General features: G+C 37.2%; 1 protein-coding gene across 1 annotated transcript; it reads right to left on the reverse strand.

Moving 5' to 3' along the window:
• Nucleotides 1-4299: 4299 nt before the first annotated feature.
• LOC579505 (membrane-associated tyrosine- and threonine-specific cdc2-inhibitory kinase) lies at nucleotides 4300-22638 on the reverse strand. The gene is given in 17 exon segments (XM_030992954.1): nucleotides 4300-6074; nucleotides 7499-7694; nucleotides 9006-9107; nucleotides 9766-9883; nucleotides 10990-11161; nucleotides 12142-12287; nucleotides 12777-12883; nucleotides 13502-13593; nucleotides 15292-15414; nucleotides 16125-16200; nucleotides 17349-17474; nucleotides 18813-18895; nucleotides 19548-19561; nucleotides 19564-19605; nucleotides 19608-19649; nucleotides 20448-20592; nucleotides 22424-22638. Coding segments are annotated over 17 exon segments (1713 nt in total). The 5' UTR covers nucleotides 22520-22638; the 3' UTR covers nucleotides 4300-6041.
• Nucleotides 22639-22965: the final 327 nt, after the last annotated feature.

Consider the following 22965-nt stretch of genomic DNA (forward strand, 5'->3'; position numbering starts at 1 on the left):
ACGCAATATCACTCACTCCCACGCTTATTCTGTATCTCTTTCTCTAGTCTCTATTTCCCTCCCTCCCTCTTTCTCTCTCTTTCTCTCTCTCTCTCTCTCTCTCTCTCTTCCTTTCTCTCTATATACTAAATTCCTTCGTTCATTTCTCTATTCGCAAATACAATCAAAATGCTATTCGAATTTTACGTTCTTCTTTATGTAATTTTATGTTGTAACCTTTCCAGCGGGACATCCTGCTCACTCAAACACATATTTTGTTTATAATAACGTAAGAATATAGTTTGAAAGATCTCTATGTCATGGTATGTGATATAGATTATGTATGTAAGCTATTTTGATTCTTTGTATGTTTGTAAAATGTGAGCAAAAAAGTGCAAGAATTAAGTTGATAGGAGTACTTGAAAGAGTACTAAGGGAGAGTCCGGAGAGAGAGAGAGTAAGAGAGAGGGGGTATAGAGAGAGAGAGGGGGGGGGGGGGGGGGGAGGAATAGAGAGGGGGAGAAAGAGAGAGGGAAAGAGAAAGATAGAGGGGGTGATAGAGAGGGGGAGATAGAGAGGGAGGGGGATAGAGAAGGAAAGAGAGAAAGGGGGCGGGTAAGAGAGCTAGGGCCGGGTGGCGTTATTTTCTTCTGCGGCACAATTTGGGGCTTCTTTTTTTAAGGGGTTTAAACCTAACCCTAACCTAAACTTTCCCATAGGCTCAACACGCACCTAACCCCAATCTGTGCCGCCGAAAAAAATAACGCGGCCGGGTGAGAGAGGAGAGAGAGGGAGGTGGGGGCGTATATAAAGGCATTACCAGGCAATCACACCAAATACATACATGCCAACATTTGAAAATCAGAAATCTGTACAAATTATGCTATTTAAAAAAAAAAAGAGGAACAATCCTAACTCTCCTATTCAATACTACAGACAAATTTGTACAGGAAGAGGAACACCTGCATTAAAATGATAATTATCTTCTCCTAAAAAGAGGAATGTTCCTCTTTCATCTGAACAGTTGGCATGTATGCAAATATGATGTAGGCCTACACAAACAATACAGCGGTGTGAAATGTTCTCTCTCTCTCTCTCTCTCTCTCTCTCTCTCTCTTCATCAGAAATCTATTAGAATGCATCGAACGTATGGACTTTGGACATTTAAATGTCTGCTTATTTTCACCGGGAGTGTATTTCATTGTTACATTTAAAGAGAAAAATATGATTTATTTGCTATCCAATTCTAAAAGATACCACCCCCCCCTTTTTTTTTTTATTATCGGGGGACACACGTTGATACTTAAAGGTAATGTTGAATGCGCATAAATTGTAGTATTTTGTCTCTATTCTACTTAATGCAAGTCTGCGAAACCACTATGGTAGCACAGCGGGCATCAATGTAAACAATATAAAACCTGAACAGAATTGGTTTACTAACAAATTCAAATGTATGGATGTTTCTTACCTGGGGACCTAGATCGAGACGAGGTATTCCATTAATCCGTTATTATTGAATGAACTACAATATTTGGAACCAGTCTGCATACATTACTAATTTGTTAGGCAAGCCTTGGACAAGCTTTTAGGTTATCAAGAACATCTGTTATATGTGAATAAACCGGTCTATTAAAAACCGATAATTAAATATTGAGAAAATTCTTCGTTTATATAATCTGAAAGATAAGTTACCTGTCATACAATATTACAAAGTTATGCCTCAATGAGTGACACTGTCTGGACCAAATATAATCTAAACAGACCAATTTCGCAATGAAACTTAATTTATACATATGCTTTTGTGAAGAGCCTCAAAACGATTTAATTTCATTCACCTGACAATTTCTCAGACCTGCTAAGCTCCACCCTAAAAAAATGCTCCAGATCTTACTCATCTTGTGACATCATCTGTCAATCATTCGTAAGCTAACACAGTCTAGAGACAGTGGTATGTAACTTCCCCCAGCTCAGCATATGCTCACATGCATTATTTCATACAATACCTCCACATTACCTTTCTTTTCCTGGTGATGCTACGGCACGTCTGACATAGCAACTCATGTGTTCGCATTGTGAACAGGTGGTCAGCTCTGGTGAAGCTATGTATCACTGTCTCTTGTTTAATAGGTCACTAATGATTGACAGATGATGTCACAAGATTATTGAGATCTAGAGCACTTTTTTTAGGGTGGGGCTTAGCACTAAGTAGTTCAGACAAAATTATTTAGATTTAAAAATCTATGAAATACATTTAGATGTTTGAATAACAAAATATGAGTTGTATGCAGCCCTGCACATCAACAGGAATCAACTTATATTTGGATGTCACCCCACCTTTAAGTAGAAATTTGGTCACATTACGAAAATGGGCTATTGCACTCGCTTCATTTTCTCACGAGACTTATGACTTGTTTAAACAAAATAGGGGATAGACTTCAGAGAGGACAGAGAGACAGAGAGAGAGAGAGAGAGAGGGGGGGGGGGGAGAGGGGTGGTAATTATTGTCAGAAATACACACATGTGTGTACCATGTCTCTGTGTTATTCACATAATTATAGCATAAACATGTGTAGAGAAATGAATTAATCTTCACTCATATTGTTTTAATTCTATAATGTGTATCATTTTATCATGTAAATGCTTAGACAAATATTGTACAATTCAGCCCTTGGGCTGTGATGCATATTTCTGAATAAATAAACAACTATCATCTAGGTCATACTTGTTGTCATAAATCAAAAGTGAAATGGTTTTGTTATCCTAGCACTCAATCATTGATTGTTTGTATTGCTTTGTGGATGCCCTACCAAGAATGTTTTAGAAAGTTCAGCAATTTAAGACTCAGAACTTCCAATAAAGCAGAATTTAAAGAGGGCAGACAAGATAAAAAGAGACCATTGCTTCCCTTATTAATCAACAACAGAATATTTATTTAAAAATCAGTAGGCCTACGTCGACGAAACACAACTTCCGAAAATCAAATACATGTTCAGGCACATGCTTGAAAAACAGCAACTTAATAATGCTCAGTGAATTGAGTGCTTTAACGGTTCATTGCGTAGCGGTGTGCACAAAAGGCACGATACTGACAAGTTTCCAGTCTATCTGCTCTTGACAAATAGTTTCAAAATATAATGCTGTGGAGAAATATATTTCATCTGTTTGTCATCTTCTTTACATGACTAATCATGCATAGATTTTGAAGATAATTTACCCACAGCATTATTCTACAATAAATCTAAATCGACACAAAGTTAACTTCAAAAATATTTCCCTATGCCTTTTGTACACACTGCCTCGCCGTTTTCCAAGTATTTGCCCATACAGTCGGTTTTCAAAAATTGTGTCTGGCAGTATGTAAAGTGTCATGATAACAAAGACTCTTTGTTTAAGCTTTTTAATTTTTTTTTATATCATTATAAGTCGACATTTGTACAGGCCGATTATTTTCAGCTCTTCTATTCCATATTTAGAACAGGTAGATATTGTTTAAAAAATCAACGATCTTCACCTCCTTGCACTATGAACATGACGGACAAAGAAAGACAAAGTCTGGCTCGTAGTACACAAAAATCCGGCCCGTATTGACTTTACACACCGGACTTAGGGGGTGTTTTCAAAAGGAGGGTACATGCATATGCGTACCCTAAATAACACTGAGTGGGGGGGGGGGGGTGGTTGACCTGCTTTAGTTTGTACACTAGTAGTGTTTGGGATCCTCTATTGTTTCTCTTCAATAAATAAAATAAGCACAAAGACTTTCAAAAAAGTATTTTCAAGGATACTTTAATTACCCTCTTGGATTATGTAAAATGTCATTATCATAGATGTTCAATATATTTTTGAATTTTCCTATAATCTTCAACTTTCTATATTTACAGACATGTTTTTCATGGTAGTATTTTACAAATCATATTACTAGAAAACAAGAGAAAACACTTGTGGCAGGCTATAATATCTCATAAAATACAACGCATTATAAAGCTGAAGTTGCCATTTAAGTTTCATGTTCAAGAAAGGGTTTCAAATTATAATTGAAACTGATAATGGACCAATTAGCATTGGGACATTGTCTTTGGTAAAAAAAGGCTGTGTTTCTGTTGTACGACACATATTGTTCACCGTCCTCGATATCATTTGAAATTGTATGGCACTCTCAGTAGAACAAAATCATTATGAGCACATTATTAACAGAATTTAATCTCCTAATACATATACAGTCAAACCTGCTTTAGCGACCATCTGTATAGAAAGACCACATCCCCCCCTTGAACATGGTTTATTATTGAAACCTGTACAGAAAGACCACTTTTTTTTTTGAGCAGTCTTTATACAGTGAAAAACTGTATTTAAAGACCGCTCAAGGGAGCCAAGAAGGGTGGTCTTTATATACAAGTTTGACTGTACATTCAATTTTTGTCATTACAGCAGCTTTCTCAACGGAAAGAGAAATGATTAGTGTACCCATAGTCCAGATTCTGCCCTTTTTTATATATTTATTATTCTTCAATCATCTATGTAGTCTTTCCGTACACATTACCAATACAGATCGCGCCATCCCCGAAAATACACCCGTTCCGTTACTTGTCCAATCAGTGTACATTCAACAGGGTGTAGATTTGTAGGCGGGCTTAATCTCCCAGAAAATTTTTGGAGAGAAAGGCAAATTCAAATGGACCGTTTGCGAGGGTGAGAATAAAAGGCACGGCTGTCTTCGTTATAGCGTTGAGGGTTTGTTAATTTCTCAGCTGATTGGACGCATGACACGGCAACAGTCCAGGCAGTGGACTAGTGCTAACTGCGCTTCTGCAGAGACAGACTGGTTACATTCTGATATGGGTTACTTTCATGGTCCCCTGGAGATACATGCTTTGAGTTGAGGATTTTTTTAAACCAGGGCCCTGTTTCATGAATCTTGTTATCAATAACAAATTGCAACAACTGTTATAAGCTACTGAAATGGTTGCATTTGATTGGCTGAGAGCAAATTTGTTACAGAAATGTGATGCTTGTTACTGAACACAAGCTTTGTGAAACAGGGTTCCAGGCATCCTTTGCATCAGCTGTGTAGATGAGACCCAAGCGTGAATCACCACAAAACGGTAGTTCAATTTGCACGAGAGTGAACTTCATTACATTTCTGGTTATATACATGAACTATTTTTCAAAATATTTAAAACTCTGACATTTCGTTGATCCAAAGGTTCATTATCTAAGAAGTTCATAACTCTGAAAATGAAATTGGGTTCATAATTCTAAAACTGAAAAAGGGTTTAAATTTCAGAAAATGAAATAAGGTTCATATTTCCGACAAGAAAATAGGCTTCCTACGTGTAACACCAAAGGTTCAAAATGAAATTGCAACTCTGTTTCACTTTTAGAATATTAAACCTTCAGAATATTCAGACCTCAGAATAATGCAACCAATGTTCAAAATAAATTCCATTCTTGCAATCAGGAATCCTATGGTATAGGGATACATGTATTTGTGTTTCAGGAATACAAACAATAGGAAAACCTATTAACCTTTAGAACAAAAATTAGAACCAATAGATAGGGTCTTGTATCACCTCTGAATCAGGGCCGGTATTCATTCCAATACTTAAGTCAGAAATGGGAGTATTTAACATTTTGGCTTATACCACATTCTTGGCCATATGAGGTATGGTATTTAGTTGATGCTTCTGGCTAAATATTTATCCCAAATGGAAGCAAACCGCTGTGGGTCAAAGAGATGCCAATCTGTGTTTGATTTATCACAACTTCAAAAATGTATAACTTTCTTCTTTTTCATCGGCTTTTGCTCAATGTTCACTGATTTGTTTCCCTCATTTTTCTGCTTCTATTAAAAGCAACTTAATATCAGGGTGGACTTCCCCTTTAAAAGCCAGGAATCCATCAGTCTGGTGTCGATATGGAGATGTGACTCGGGTATTAGTCTTGATATAATTGGACCAATCTTCTCCAAGTCAAATGTTGGACGCCTTTCTTCATACCATTCTTCTTTTCCTCTTCATAGATGAACTTTCTCAGCATTGCACATGTCCATGGTAGTCTTTCATTCAGTCACTGTCTTCATCCAACTCATCAAATTCCTACAAAGAGGGCGAAAAAAGAGAAAGTCATGCGAATGTTCTGGCAAAAATTGCAAAATAGACCGATTAAATACTATATAACATATCTAAAATTTATGGATGTTTCTTTCCTGGGGACCTAATGATGAGTTACTTCATTAACCTGTTATTGATGAATGAATGAATTGGAATCCCATCTGCATACAATGTCGCTATGTCAGGTAAGCTTTCAGGTTGTCAAGAACAATCTTTGTTCAAAAACTATGCACAAATATGAATATGTTAATAACTGGTCTAACAAAAAAATTCTACAAATAGGGGGGAAAAAAGAGAAAGTCCTGTAAATTTTTTGCCAAAAACTTGCAGATTGCGGATTCCTTTCTTTTTGATTTTATACTTTACACCAGGGTTCCACATCAACCCTTTCTTAATTTAATTTTATTTTAATTTTTTATTGTAGGGAATATAGATTTCAATTCTAGGGTCTTAATGCATGAACCCTATATTACAACTTTACAATTTTGGGGTCTGACTTTTTTGGCGTCCATGAAAATTTGTTGAGTTAATGTAGGCCTGTCATAATAATGGAAAGACTATTTCAGTTCAGTTAAATTCCAATACTCTTTTCCTAATTCATTTTCAACAAAAGCACAGTAAAGTTAAACATTTCCATGTACATCAATCCAAGGTAATAACACAATGTAAATCCAGCACAATGTAAGGTGATGTAGAATGAAGGTTCAGTTCATTTCTTAGCTTAAAATGAAATAAGAGCACTATATGTAGATACGAGCCTGATGTGGTGTCGTATTCCACTTCCCTTACATGGTATAATTCATATTTTATTATTATGAATAGTAAATATAACAGTCAAGGGCTAACTAAGGTCAGTGTGCGACGCAGCACAGCTTAGAGTGCTGGCCAAAATTTGCCACCAATTCTGGGTATGGTGTCTTCAAGTGAGTTGTACGGGGGAAACAAATAAAAACATGTTCCTCTCTTGGGATTTTTTTCCCGATTTCGGGCTACCAGATACCCAGGGGAAGATTGAAAGCATCATAATAAAATATTGAAGTTCAAAAGCTGCAAACAAGTTGGAAAATCGTTAATTAAAACTTCTCCCATACAATTTTGGAAGGTGAGTTCTCCAGGACTTCATATTTTCAAATAATTGCTTAATAAATTTGAGTCTGCATGGTATCTACTTCTGGTTCTGGATTTTACTCCGACAAAGCGGGATCCCGCATCGCGTCAGAGGAAGAGGAAAATACTTGGTATTTAGAAGAAAAAACTTCTCTCTCTCTTTCAGGGCCATTTCTCACAAGCATTTGCTTTTCTTTTGGTCCTTTCCATATTTCTTACTGTAATTAGTATTGTTGTTTGTATGTTTTCATGATTATGGTTTAATACAATCTTAAATCTTGATTTCTAACCATATGACTTACCAAACTTAAGCTCCTGGGTTCAATCATGATGCCATGTCTCTCTGACTCATCGTCTCCTGAGCTGAAGTCTAGTTTACTGGGTGTACATCTAGAAGTGCGTACCGATGGGGAAGGGCGTGCCGGGGTACCAATCCAAGCAGAGCTGCGGACCAGGCTTACGTTAGGACTACCACAGGGACTTCCATAGGGACTCACCCTACATAAAGAATAATTATTATAATTAGATCAATTTACATAGTACATTTAGATGGATGTGACAGATGTGACGGTTATTTTACCTGACTGCTAAGAAAGCATAAATGCTTGTAATTAAGTAAGCAACCAGATGGCCGACGGCTTTAGGTCCTCTCCAAGGGACCTGGTAGTGAGGATTAATGCCTTACCAAAGGGCACTAGCGCATCGTCTTGGTTTCGAACCCGGGTCACTGGATTACGAGACCACTGCTCTAACGACTGAGTTATCGAGCCTCCATTTACTACATAAATATACTCTACTGCCCTGTGATGAAAACAAAACTCAAAACTTTGCTTTTTTTACAGGCACACAATTTAAAAGCTCCTGAAAACAAGTGCGTCTTCAACAAAACTTAGAAGACAGTAACTGATGAGGCGTTTCGTATGTCATAGTGGTAGGTTATTCCAAAGCTTTGGAGCGTTGTAACTGAAATCCCAATCTCCAAGAGTTCCTTGTTTTTGTGTGAGGTAGCTTTAGAGGCAGCGTGTCCTGTTTAATTGCAAGTTATGTGTATATGGATTTGAATAGGTGACACAGGGGAATCAGGTTCTATTTCATCCGTTTGAAAGCAGCTGGGATACCGATGCGAGCAGAGCCAAGCACCCGGCTTATGTTTGGACTCCTACATGGACTGTCACTGAGACTTATCCTACATAATATGGTAATAATATGATGATGGAGTCCTGTATAGCACTCAGGTCTCTCCTAGCGATCCATCATTATTTCCCTGGCTTTAGCAAGGCTGCCATTACAGTGCTCAAGCATTTCCATACACTCATTTCTGCCAGGTAACCATCTACCTCACCTAGGTTGAGTGTGGCAAATTTGGTTTATGTCTTGCCAAAGGACATTAGTGCTGCCATAGGGATGCAAACCCCACACCTTGTGGTCAACAGTCCAGAAACTTATCCACAAACCTTTTCATTTTTTTTTCTAAACTACTGAGAGGCTAATGTTTGCACCTGCACATGAATGTATTCTACACAAGCAAGAGAAAGCACATGGTCCTCAAGTAACAAACTCATGCAAAATTAAGGGATGGAATTTTCTGGAGATAGGATCAATCATAACTATTGTGTATGTTACAGGGAGATGTGCAATATAATTGCTAGACTAGTAAATCTGGCCAACATTTTACATTTCAGGCAGATACATTTTATTTAGTCTAAAATCTTTTAAAACTTGGGCAAGAATTGTATTTGAGGTAGATTCTTCTCAAATTTGGGCTACATTCTTTTGATTTGGGCTAGATCTTGTTAGATGTTGGCTTACCTTGAAGGTGGTCTGTTGAGAATGATTGGTGAAGAGCTTCTAGGTGTAGGGCCACTATGTTTCTTTATCAGTTTGGGTGTAGCTGGGGTCAATGCACTCTTACTACAAGAGATATCAAACATACAGCACATATTTACATTAATATAGTCAGAGAAAACATTATGTAATGTCTTGTGTGCAGGTTGTGTACAAGTGGTGGAAGTTGACCCTTGACCTAGATTATGCTAAAACCTATAACTAACATAAACTACACATTAGCATGTTACTACTAATGGTATGCCTTTATATACAAAGGAAAAATACAAACAGTTTTGGTTTATACTTGAAGTTTGGGGAATAATAATTAAGAGGGAGAAATACAATATAAACTACAAGTATACATTGGGCTCTTGATTTAATGACTTGGTGTTTTCAAGAGAAACTCATAAACATTCATTGGTAGAAATGTTGCACCCTGATCTCAGCTATATCGATACATACAAAGGAAAATGACTTACAGTTTGGTTTTATACATATACCTCCTAGTTTGGGGAATAATAATTAAGAGGGAGAAATAAAAATCTATACGCAGACTAAAATGAACATGAATATTGCAAAAGTATGATAAAAAATAAATATACGTCTAGATATTCCTATATCATGAAATCAAATTGGAAGAGTTATCAAGTACATTGTACACCAAAATGGTCTCAGGTTATAGTACTACAACATAGACAGATTTGAAATTTTAATGTACCCTCTGGTGTGAAGTCAACCCTACCTGTTGTGAATAGGTCTTGAATGTTGAATAGAGCTGGTATCTTCCTCACTAGAGAATGATAGGCTTCCCAATGGACAGCCCAACGAACTATGCGATATGTCACTCTCAAATATCTCATCTGAAATAAAAAGACAAAAAATTATAATTTCTAAAATCCTAATAAATCAATTCTCTTTAATAGGATGAACCACGATTATCTCCTGTGACAATCACTAAGATATATGATTAGGGCAGCATTTTTTCCAACCTTTTTTAGTCATGGCAGCACTCTTTTAAAAAATAAAAAGTTTTGCATCACCCCTACTCAAAATTCATCACAGAACATTAATTGTGTATTTTCCACAGCTTTCTTCATCCTACCAGGGGGGGGGGGGGGGGGGGGGGGGGGGGGGGGGTGTTTCACAAAGATCAAACTTAACTCTAAGTTGGACTTAAAAATTATGGAGAGCCATCTGTAGCCTTAAAATATGTTCAAAACCGAAAATTGAAGTACTTTTAGACTTTTTATAAATTCCACATCAAGAACATGACATCTCCTTGATAATAGAAATACAAATGACTTGAATCAACATTTTATGCCTTTTAAGATAACTTTTACAAACTATTTGTATAGATGCTAACAACTTTCCATAATTGTTAAGTCCAACTTAGAGTTAAGTTCGACTGAGGATCTTTGTGAAACACCCCCAGGTCCCCATTTATCCCCAGGGTAAGGAGTGGCAAATGTAGATAAATGTCTTGCAGGTATTGCCGGGGATCGAACCCACGTCTTTTGCATTTCCAGTCAAGTGCATAACCCACTCAGCAATGACACCTCTACACCTCTGGGATTGTGGTATGCACAGTAATATGAGCTTCTGTAATGTGGCGACTGGTTGTTCATATTATTTCACTTCAGTCTTTATTTTCACTCTCAATAAAAACATCATGCATAAAATATATTAGAAACAACAGAGCATCATCAATAGAAAACAATACAGAGCAATTAGGCAAAAACAAATTATTAGAATTAGGGGTAAACAAAAAAGAGCAAATAGCCTTTATATACTAGTACGTTGACCCCCACAATTAACAATAAATAGATAATTATCACAAACAAACAGACACAAAAATAAAATAAGGATACAAACATACAATATATAACATTTTGCATTATGAATACAAACTTAAAAGATTGGATTTACAAAGGCATTTCAACTGACATCTGTTTGATTTGTAACATACCGTCTGAGAAGCTGAGATCCCAAGATGAAGGATGTCTCTGCTTCAGATCAGGAGCATCAATCGCTTCTGCATTCATGTTACTATGGAAACGTCTTGATGGAGATAAGATCTTGAAGACGAGAGCACTCATTAGAGAGAAGAGGAGCGACAGGAAGCCATGAAACGTGTTCCACTGAAGGAAAGGTAAACAAAACAAAGAGTAAATAAAGATAACTGCTCTAAAATCAAAGAAAAGTCTTCAAATTTGTAAATCTCTGACACTTTTATTCCCAAAGTGCCCCTGAAATGCCACAGGTTGTGATGGATTGTTGATGATTGTTTTACCTGACTGCTAAGAGAGCATTTGTGTGCTTGTAGGTAAGCAACCAGGGGACCAACGGCTTTAGGTCCTCTCCAAGGGACTTGATAATGAGGACTAATGCCTTACCAAAGGGCACAAGCACATTGACATGCAGAGATGCCAATCTCTTGACACAAAAATACAGACTGAGTATCCTAAAAAAAATCAGAATTTCAAGAAACTAGACACTACCCTGGGCCAGCAAAATTTCAGAAAAATGTTTTACTGGTAAGTACGGTCAAGTAAAATGTTTGCTCTTTCATTAAACTAATAGAGAAAATTGTAAAGTTTTTGTTGGGGGTTGCGGGGTATACTTGTACATGTTTCTATGTAATTCTGCGGTTTTTATGGTTTTCTTTATATTTTTTTTAAAGATTTTTTTTTTTTTTTTAATTTAATTTTTTTTTAAAAGATGAAAACTCGTATTTTAAGAGGTGATATTGTATTATCGTATTTCGCTCTTATTATCGTACTAAATACGATTTAATCGTACTGGTTGGCATCTCTGGACATGGTTTTGAACCTGGGCCCTCCTGGTTACAAGACCACCGCTCTACCATAGAGACACCGCACCCCCTTGTATGGCAGATGGCATATGCTTCAAGCGTTTAAATGCTTGCATATGCCCAAAATCTGATCCCTTTACTGGCTCTGCAAGATACAGACATGGCCCAAGTTTGGCGAGAATCCATCAATCGGTTCTTGAAATAACGCGATCACAAGAACGGGACGTACAGTCGGACAAATGGACGGACAACCTGAAAACATAACGCCTCTGGCTACTTCGTTGCTGAGGTATAAAATGTTCTTACCATTTTGTTGAGCACCCTCTTTCTCCTCTGCCATGCAATAGTGCTTTGAACCAGACTAGTCTCCATCAAGGATGCAAGGGATGGTCTCTTTCTAAAGTCTGGATCCATCATAGACCTTATCAATCCTTTCAATTCAGATGAGATACCTAGGCAAAAGCAATAGTATAGTCACGGTCTATTGTACACTTAATAATCAGCTTCATTATTAATACATACATGGGCATTGATAAGCAAGACAGCTTTAGACTGTTCATATATTAATAATTATCATCGTTGTCATCAACACCCTCATTATTATCATCAATATGACAACTACTATTATCACCATGTAATCATTAATCATCATAATCATCACCATCCAATCACTCATCCTTAGTAAAATCATTATTATTCACCACCACCAATGCCATCACTCATCAACATCACCAGCATCATCCTCAAAATCATTAACATCATCATCACTGTCGTCCATCAGCATTATATCATTCATCAATATCATCATCATTATTAAAACCACTTCGAAAATCACCATACTCATCATTCATTACCATTAACATTATCATCACATTCCTCATCAATATGCCTTGTATAAGTCTTAAGATGCTGATATGAAGTAAGCTGTGTGACTGATATACCTGCTGTTAGTTGCCATGGTATCCTGCCTTGCCTCAGATCATGCCATGAATCTCCATTACGAGGTAGTTCAAGGTCACTCGCTAGCTCTAGGATTGTAATACCTAAGCTGGAACACAAACATCACACAAGGAACATTATTTCTCTTTCATCAACTTCAACCTCACTATAGTATTTAAGCTGTACTAACCGCCTGGCCTCATCTTATACAAGTTATATTTCATCCAGATCGATCGCAAGTCCTCTGATCAATCTTAAGCTGAAATTACAAATCTAATATAGAGAGTTGCGATTTATACCAAATATCAAATGAGATTGATTCTGAACAATCTGAGTCTGAGTATCAAATTATTCTGTATAAAACAGGCCCCTGGTGTGAAAAAATTCTTTTAAAATGACCTTTGTCAACTTGACAGAGGTCTGAGGAGGAGGGTAGAGCCAAGGATAGACCCAGTGGAAGAACCATGGCGCTTACACAATATTACCTTGGTTAAAGCCAAGCCGCCAAAGTAACTATCGCTGAAGCATATCAGGTGCCCATTTAAAAGAAAGTATAGAAACGTTGTGATTCAATACATACTTCATAATGACTCAGCGAAGTTGATTCTGACTTTCAGAAGGTTGAATGAGAGATACCATCTATACTTCTATTTTATAACTATTTCACAAATGAAATTCAGAGGATCTTAAGAGAAAATCGTAAAAGCTTAATATAATCGCAGCTTACCTGTACACATCTGCATGCATTCCAAAGTGTCCTTGTAATAACTCAGGTGCTAAGTATTTAGGGTCCCCTTCCTGAGTGTCTGTGACATCATGCTATATCAATATACAAATATCAAACAAATATGTTTTATATTCATTTGTTGACTAACAATAGCTATTTAAAAACTAAATATGTCTGGTAATAGGACACAATGCCACTACAAATGTAACTAATGTAACCAAATTTAATGCATACCGGTACAACTTTGTGAAGTGCCTACAGTATTTGCCGGCGTAGAGGCCGCAGTATTTTTGGAAGAGAAAATATCAAAAAGTCGGGGTGCGGCCTTTGCGGCGAAAGAGTAATTTTTTTTAAAAACTCAAGTCAAAACCAGCACGAATTTGCACATATGGGACTACGAACGGTACAATAACTATACCACTATGGTACAGGACATTTCCACACATCTTACCGGCAATTTTATCTTGCATTGTTGACATGAAGACGAAAATAAATTGCTAAACCAACATTTGCCGATAGATCTTGATCTAAGTTCGTGCCAATGCATTGCAAAAGTAAAGGAAGGGACCATTTAATGGAGCTGCCGCGAAGCATCCATCCAAAGTCGCCATTTTGTTTTCCATTTTATGCAATTTCGGATTACACCGTACATTGTGGTAGGGGTATATATAGGACACCAAATCTGCCCGCGATCACTTTTTTAGCTAAACTTCCAGTAAATTATAAGAATATTGATGAATTTGGTATCAGTTTGTAAAAAAAAAATAGTGTTTTACAAGAAAATTACGATTATTTAGTTTTGTCCTTTTTTTTTTTTTTCCTCTTTGAAATGTCAAGTTGGGGTGCGGCCTATGCGGTGCTGTGGCCTTATCGCCGGTAAATATGGTAGATACATATTATTTCATTCACCAATTACGAATTACGTTATTACGTATGCAAATTCCCAATATTACATGTTGTTATATAGGTAGAGCAAGCCAGTTTGTACGCAACATGCATTTGTGACTGATGAATAAAATAATTTGTATTAAGGCACTTCACTAAGACCTATGCCTTGAATTTGGTTACATTACGAAAATAGCGTATTACTATTGAAATACAGTTAAACCAAGGAATTGGAATGATTGGAGATCCCATCCAAGAGGCCCCTTAGAAGTCATCAGTGACAATGCACATCTTTTTTTTCCCAACCATAATACCCTTAATCCCCCTCCATGACCGCACAGCTCACTGGTAGGACTAAGTCCTTCTTTTCCACCCACAGCCCAGCGAGCATGGCGGGTAATGCGTGGCAGGCCTATGCTCGGAGTGGAAAGTGGTGATGTATTGACAACTCATCCAACAAATGCACAAATATAACACAATTTCATTTAGTTCTCTTAGGAGATAAATCTTTGCTCCTAGCTATTTATAAATTTCGGAAATTTTCGGAAAATGTCAATAATTAGAAAGAAAATCATGATGATGAAAACCTTACATTCCCTCCAACTCACAATTTCCTTTGTCGATTTCGCTGGTTCAAATGTCTACCGGTATGTCTTTAGTAGAGTTATCCAAGCACGAAAAAAGCATTTATAACCAATAGAAAGTTGCATTGGTCATATATTGTGGATTCTGTATTCTATATGTTAATATAGCTATATACATCTTCACTAACATGACATCATATTTGCGGTGCCACGCTGTAATACTGTAATAGTATTGAATTTTGTAATAATTCTTTGTTATCACTTCCCAGACTGAAGGCAAGTTACTTTGGCTCTGTATGTACATTATATAGGCCTACATACCTCATCCATGTCCACAGAGAGTCCAAAGTCCCCTAGCTTGCAGACTTGGTGGAAAGAGATAAAGATGTTTTCTGGTTTCACATCAAGATGAAGGAGACCATGTGAATGCATGTGAGCCAATCCCTGATCAGAAAATAAATAGACAACTTTGTTAAAAACTCATGACCCATTGCAAAGCACTAAACACATAATAATAGCAACAAGACAAATGCAACTGCATCTCCTATATGCAGTGTAGGAAATAGATAGATGGCTATCGTGAGAACAAGAATAAAACCTGTAATTTCAGAAAATGACCTCTTTGACCTTTGATCATTGACCTACTTACCAAAAATCTAATCTCATTGTCTTCCAATGATGATAAATACTTTAAAAAAGCTCTTTTTTCCAAATTCGGGTTTAACAAAGGCGGAAGTCCAAGTTTTTCTACAACTTGTGATACGTTACCTTAGACCCAGAGTCGGTTTTAAATGAATTTGAATATGGACAAATGTTTCTTTTACAGCTCACTGAAGGTGTTTATATATATTTATGAAAATAAATACATAAAATAGTTGATTTATTGACAGAAAATACTGATTAACAGGGTTGTCTTTTCATAATTTATAAACGTCATAGGTGTGGGTTTTTTTTTGTATTTTTTAAAGTTTCTGGCCTTGTCTGTTTTGGTCCGGTCCTGTCAAGTCTGGTTTGATTGGTGTGTTTTGTTGCTTTTTAATATGCCTTTATTGTGTTGCTTTGTCTTTCCTGAAAAACCTATATCAGGGTCTTACTTCATTAAACTATTTGAATTCTAATTTATAAACACACATACATACAGTAGATGCTCTTACCTGTATAAGATCAACCAGGAAGCCCCAGAGAATGTTCTCAGGAATCTTGTGATTCTGCTCAGCATAAGCCTGCAAACTAAACATCAAACAGTACACCATCAGACAGCTGTTTCATAAAACTTGTTATCAATAACAATTTCTAATACTTGTAATCAATAACAAGTTCTAATTATGTTATAAGCTACTGAAATTGTGGCATTTGATTGGCTGAGAGCAAATTTGTTATTTCTTATTGATCAAAAGTTTTGTGAAACAGGGTGAAGGAATAAGACAGGATATCATTTAGGGTGCACAATAACGGTAACCCACCATCGTTCTTGGCGCCTACTAGTACTGACTTTGTATCTTCAAAAATATAGGGTTAACGTTAAGGATGCAATTCTCGCTATCACAACTACAGTATTTGGCCATAGAGGGCAGCACCGGCCATGCGTATATTTGGCAAAGGCACTTCCAGTTCCCATATAAAATCAATGGGTTAAGAACCCAAAAGCCTGATAGAAATTACAGATTTGGAACCAATAAACTATAAGTAACAGATTATGATGGCAGGCGCGGATCCAGGATTTCTTAGGGGGAGGGGGCCCAAATTTGAAATCAATTTGAAATTTAGTGTGCTGAAATTTCAAAATCGTGCCGGCCAATATTTCGCTCAGTGGGGGTAGTGAGCACTAATTTTTTTTTTTTTTTGCTCCCGAAAATTTGAAAATCATGCCGGCTGATAATTTGCTCAGTGGGGGGGGGGGGGGGGGGGGGGGGGGGGGGGGGGGGGGGGGGGGGGGGGGGGGGGGGGGATGGGGCTAGTGAGCACTAATTTTTGGGGGCCCTTAAAAATTTGAAAAATCGCATCCCCCCCCCCCCCCCCCTGAGCGCCAGGGGGGGGGGGGGCATCTCCAATAAAAAGGTAAAATGGATCCGCCACTGTATGATGGTGCATCAAATCACCAGTAGAGTTCATGAAACCAGAACAATTATTTAGTATAGTAAGGAATTAGTTGACATTGATGTACATTCTCTATGGAAGCCGGGAAAAAAAAAAAAAATTGTCTTATCGTCTTCCCCCATGTCGTATCTGCGCATGTGCTTACCTGCGCCGTGTGGGAGGAAGGTCGCAATCTACTGTCGACCATATTATTTGCGGTAGGGTCTATTGGATATGATATAAGATAATGCCCCCCCCCCCCCCCCCCCCCCCCCCCCCCAACTCCAATCCTCTATCCTTACCTCATTTGACAGAGTTCAGTTTGTATATAAAGATGGCCTCTTTCAGCCCATGCCTTATAGAACTCTACACAGTTAGGATGTTTAGACAGACTCTCATGTTTCTTCACTTCTTCCATCTTTCTCCTCCTGCCAATACAAACATAATAAATGTCTATTCAATAAACTATTCTTAGTATTCTTATAGTTACAGTACAACCCCTATGAAGAAAGACCACCTGTCTATAACAACCACATTTTTGTTTCTCTTTTTGTTTCTCATTGAAATGTAACTAAGGAATGTGTACATAAAGACCACCTGCCTATAAAGACCACTTGTCTTGTCTCCCTTGAGCGGTCTTTGTACACAGGTTTCACTGTATCTAAGCAAAGCACTTTAAGAGGTCTAATTTAGCAAGGAGGTGGACTGTGGTACAATACCCTATACATACATGTAGGGCCCATTCTACTACGCATCTCATTATTGTTTAATATTTATTTTAAAACATATTCCTGAATGAATATTTCAAAAAGTTTTTAATACAGAAAATGTTCGGTTCTGTTTTATCCAATAACACCAAATTATCTCAGGATATTTGAAACTTCCTCCAATACTATGTTTTTCCTTCTTTCTTGTGATTGAGATAATCTACTCCCCTGAAAGCAAGATATAGAATGCAAAATGATATTATACTTCACATGTTATGAAGTCGGATCAAGAACACAAATAAATACGAAGAAAACGAAAAAAAAAAAAACGAAATTTTATGTACAAAAGGCATGGAGAGTTGTCCACAGATGATGTCATCAAATTGAATACCGCCCTCTAGTGACTAGTAATTTAAAAAAGCTCTAACTTCTTTATTCCTTACCCGATTTTGTTCAAATTTTCACTGATTTTGTTCAAATTTTCACTGATTTTATTCAAATCTTTTAAACTTTACAATAAAAGTAACTTACTATGAAGGTTTTGGTTCCCTTTAACAAGCCATTCAATCCCATTCCTTATTCACAGGCATTACACGTACATACTGAATTTGATTACATGGGGGCAGAAAGAAAAATGTGTTTCATTCAAAATAAATTAGTTCCACTTCATGGCACATGAATATCTTTAAGAAATAAAGACTTTCTAAGAAATAATAACAATTTATAATTGTGTTTTTGTAAATCAAACCTTGTATCAAATGTTGTGCTTTCTACAGGGTGTAAGTACTTTAGACATAATAACATTGACTTCAGTTGAAAGTAATGACTAAATGTATTTATAAATTTCCTTATTGTTTTACATGCCTGTACAGTGTTTTCTTCTTCAATGCAACAAGTACAACTTACAATGTACATTCAAGAATAAAATAACAATTTGAAATACATTCCTATCACTGTGGGTGAAAGGCACAGGAATGGAAAATGTTTCATTTCCTAGCTTTCTTCAGTTCTGAAAGTATTAAAGTAAAATCATTTAATGACAATAACATCAAGACTCACTTATCCGACTCTCCTTTGAATCTATCTCTTGATCTCTTGACTGCATAGAGCTGGCCATCCTCTTTACTCCGCACCTGAAAGACCTGATGTGAACACAATAAAGAATGAGGCATTACAAACACCAATTACAGAGGATGATACTTATATTTTTGGTGTTAATAAAATGAAATAAATTGTGAACATCTGGTGAAAGGACACCTTCAATGTATATAAAGACAATAGCAACTTTTAAAAGTTGATACTTTAAATAGCTGGCAAAACCGCAGTACAGGAGTGGACATAACAATAAAGGGTGAGTCTATGAAAAACTGGTATGAACACAATATCAAACACTAGTATACAGTGTATCCATTCAACAACTGTGTATTTAACAAGAATGATACTTGAAAATCTGGTATTTATAACAAACCCTGCAGAACAGGTGTACACAAACACACACCTACAAAAGGTAAAATTAATGTACCGGTATGTAATACCTGTACACCCTGTCTCTAATGAAGGATAATAGTTTGAATATCTGGTGTGTGCAGGAGGATCCTAAATTTTTAATAATTATTAATACCAACAAATGTGGCACCTATACCTTGGGAACATTCTAAATTGCTTAATTTTGATACAATTTTCTCACAACTGTGCGGGATTGTCAAATTTTGACAGACATGGTGACTTACAAAAATGTTCACTATTATTAATGCAGGAGTATATTAGCATGATTAATCACATATAGATGCATACTTCTCCAAATGATCGGCTCCTAGTCTCCTGTCCACCCTGAAACACTGATCAAAGTAAAGTCTCCACTGCTCTGGTTATAGTGCGCACTCTCAAGGACCGATGCTGTAAACAGACTAGTCAAGGCTTACAACAGATTAGGGTGAGAGTACCTGTATTGAATGTGGTACATATATATATATATATATATATATATCACCAGTTAGATTAGCTTGTGGTCTGGTAATGATAGAAAATAAATCCTCACAGAATCAAACGAAACTTACACTGAATGTTCAAGATTACAAATAAATGACATGTGCCAAACGGTTTGGTAGGAAATGTATAGGGGCTGAGTAATGAGCAAAGAAAGATAAGGATATTAAGGTATATAGGCCCGCGACACGATTTGCTTAACGCAGCTCTCTACATACCGGTAAGCAAATGAGAGGTGTGGTTTTTATCAAAGATGATTTCCAGCAAGTCAGGTCAGATGGTCGCATTACCCTTCTGTGAAAACATGCTCCTTACTCACGTAATGTCAGGGGTAATGTTTGTGAAATAAACCCTTCTCATCTAGAAATGGTCTGGTCCAATTTACCTGACACTTTGCAAAAACGCTAAAGCAATCTACGAAAGGTCGCATCTGTAATGTGCCTCTTCACACAATCATTCGTTTGCACAAGGTTGAGGTGGTATAACACGACCACCCTACTAGAGGCGATGAACCAATGATCAGAAGTAAACTACCCAGTAGATCCCTGATGAAGAGTAAAGCCTCGGTCGCAAATGCCTTTACGAACTGCTATGAACGCCGTACGAACGATTTTCAGACAATGAAAATTTGAGAAGACAATGGAAAAACAGAGATTTGTACGAACTAATCGTTCGTACAAACCTTTGTGACCGTAGCATAAAGGATACACTGATCTGCTTGTCTGAAGGAGACATTCCTTGCTTGGTTCTCATCGTCTGTTCTTGATCGATGAGGAAACAATCTACTGACTGAGGGTAGACTCTTAGCCGGAGGACGGGGAGGTTGACATTCATGTGGGGTCGCTCCATTGTTCTGTAACAGAGATGGAAAAAGAACGATTCTGTTTCGACCATTTTTCTTTAAAGGTAATACAAAGTTTTGGTATGGGGTCGTGAATTTGGTTCAAATGAACATATTGGAAGCATATGTGATCCTAAAATAATCAGGGATCGTTGTCGCAGTTGAAATCGAGTCTAACGTTATGGAATTGTAAATAATAAACTCTTTATATTATATAGTTCCCTCTCAAGGTCAATAAATTAATTGAGCTATAAAACAATGTTTCTTGACTAAAATCGACTGATTAGCTATTCCCGTTTGGAAATTACATATCACAAACAACTACATATTCTGAGATTTTCATGGTCGCAGCTGCCATTGTACAGCCATAGGCCCTATTTGAAATTTATCAAAATTTACCGGGAGCACCGGTAAATTTTTATATTCAAGTTTTCTCGAAAGCAGAAGTGTTCAAGGGGCTAAATTTTTTAGGGCTTATAATACATCCATCCACTGGGGCATCCAAATATATTGAAATTGTAAAGAATCACTACCCGCTCGATTTTCAAAATTTACCAAAACTTTGTAATACCTTTAATGTTGCCAATAACTTTTTGTTGGAAACATTACGATCTAGATTAGCCGCATATGCATGTAGATCTTGATCTAAGTTTTTCTTCTTTGTTTTTGCTTCCACGTCATCGTCAATGGCACAAAAATGCCTAGTTTTTTACTTTTGATATGATCTAGATTCTACACACAAAACTAATAAATGGGTTCCCGACTTCAGAGAGGCAATAATTTGGCTGGAAAAATACCTGTATTGTTGGTGTTATTTTATTTCTTTTGTTTTTTGTTTTGTAAGCTAAATCTCAATTATTTATATTTGGGAGAAGACTCTCAAGAAATGGCAGAGCCCCCCAAATCGACAGTGCACCTCTACTCCTCTAGTTGAATGATGTGAATAGTTCTACTGCCTTACCCTAAGTTACTGAATACTAGACTATTTACTGGCTAAAAGTAGAACAGAATGTTTCGGCCAAATTATTTAGGGTTTTGACATGCAACAGCGGGCACAGCCAAGCAACAACATCAACAGTCAGTGGAGTTGTGTTTTACCCGACTGCTACAAATTACTCCAAGTTACAACAATTAGGCCTAGACTTCTACATTTTACAACTTTACAACAAATAGACTAGACCCTACTACAAAAAAACTGATAGGCCCTAGATTCTACATAGAGTCTATACAGCTAAACTACTACTAGGGTCTAGTACTATAGGCTATATAGTCATAGGCCTACCTAGGTCTAGATCTTCTACAACAATTAAACAAATAGGCCTAGAGACTTAGAGTCTAGATCTAAAGTTAGATCTACAAAGAGTGATAGTATAAGATTACGAGTCATGACTGTCTCTCTCATGAGCCTGTGACTGTGAGTGGCTGTAGACGTATACCGTGTAGATGAATCAGCTATTTAATCATATTCATAACTTAGCTAAGCCTAGGCCTAATGATTGAACTAGCCTACGGCGGCCGCGGCCCGCCATTGCCATTGCCATTGGCATTGACCGCCGGTACTAAACTGGACGATGAAATACATTCAGTCGTCACAGACACAGTGTCAGCGCCATATATCTGCCACTGTCACTCATTCACACACTGCCTCTGCACCGGGGCGGAGTCGGGTCAGAAGAAAGAAGCTCAAATTGCTCCTGTGCCCGCGCTAGACCACTACCAGCCCAGCCCAGCCCGGCCCCAGGCCATGGCCAGGGACAGGTTGTGGATGCAGGGCAAGCGATCTAGCGAGCCGTCATGGCATGAGTCAGTGAGGACGAAAGTTCAAGTGGCCGTGGTCACTTACCTTTTTCTGTGAGAACGATGGTTCTTGAATAAACTTCGGAATAGGCCTGGCTGGTGTTGGAAAGCCACTAAAACTCTTTCGAGAATTATAATTCATCCTTATGATTAATATAGGCCCCTAGATCTGTGACATTATGAAAACGCAATGTCGCCGTAGACGTAGACATTCTCTAATCCCTTATTTCAAACAGCGTAAACATTGATCGCAAAGTACACGATCACATCATCGCGGGAAATATTAAAAGGCGCGCTAACCAATGCAAAATTGTTTAAAATAAAAATATAATTTAATATATTTATATTCAAAGGTTATTCAATTTGAGATTATAAAAATTAAAATAAGATAACGTGATTTTCATAATTGTTTTTAAATGTATAATTTGACTGTATTTGACAATTGATATTCCGGGGTGATATTAAATGCAAATTGGACTAGGTATGTACGTCTAGGGGTTGTATGTCGATGGCAATAATACACAACGTCAGTCGACTATGAACTTGTTTTGGGGGACATCAATCAAGTTCAAGTTCAAGTTTATTAAA

The sequence above is a fragment of the Strongylocentrotus purpuratus genome, unplaced genomic scaffold, assembly GCF_000002235.5.
Source record: "Strongylocentrotus purpuratus isolate Spur 01 unplaced genomic scaffold, Spur_5.0 spur5_scaffold_20, whole genome shotgun sequence".
Classification (NCBI taxonomy): Eukaryota; Metazoa; Echinodermata; class Echinoidea; order Camarodonta; family Strongylocentrotidae; genus Strongylocentrotus; species Strongylocentrotus purpuratus.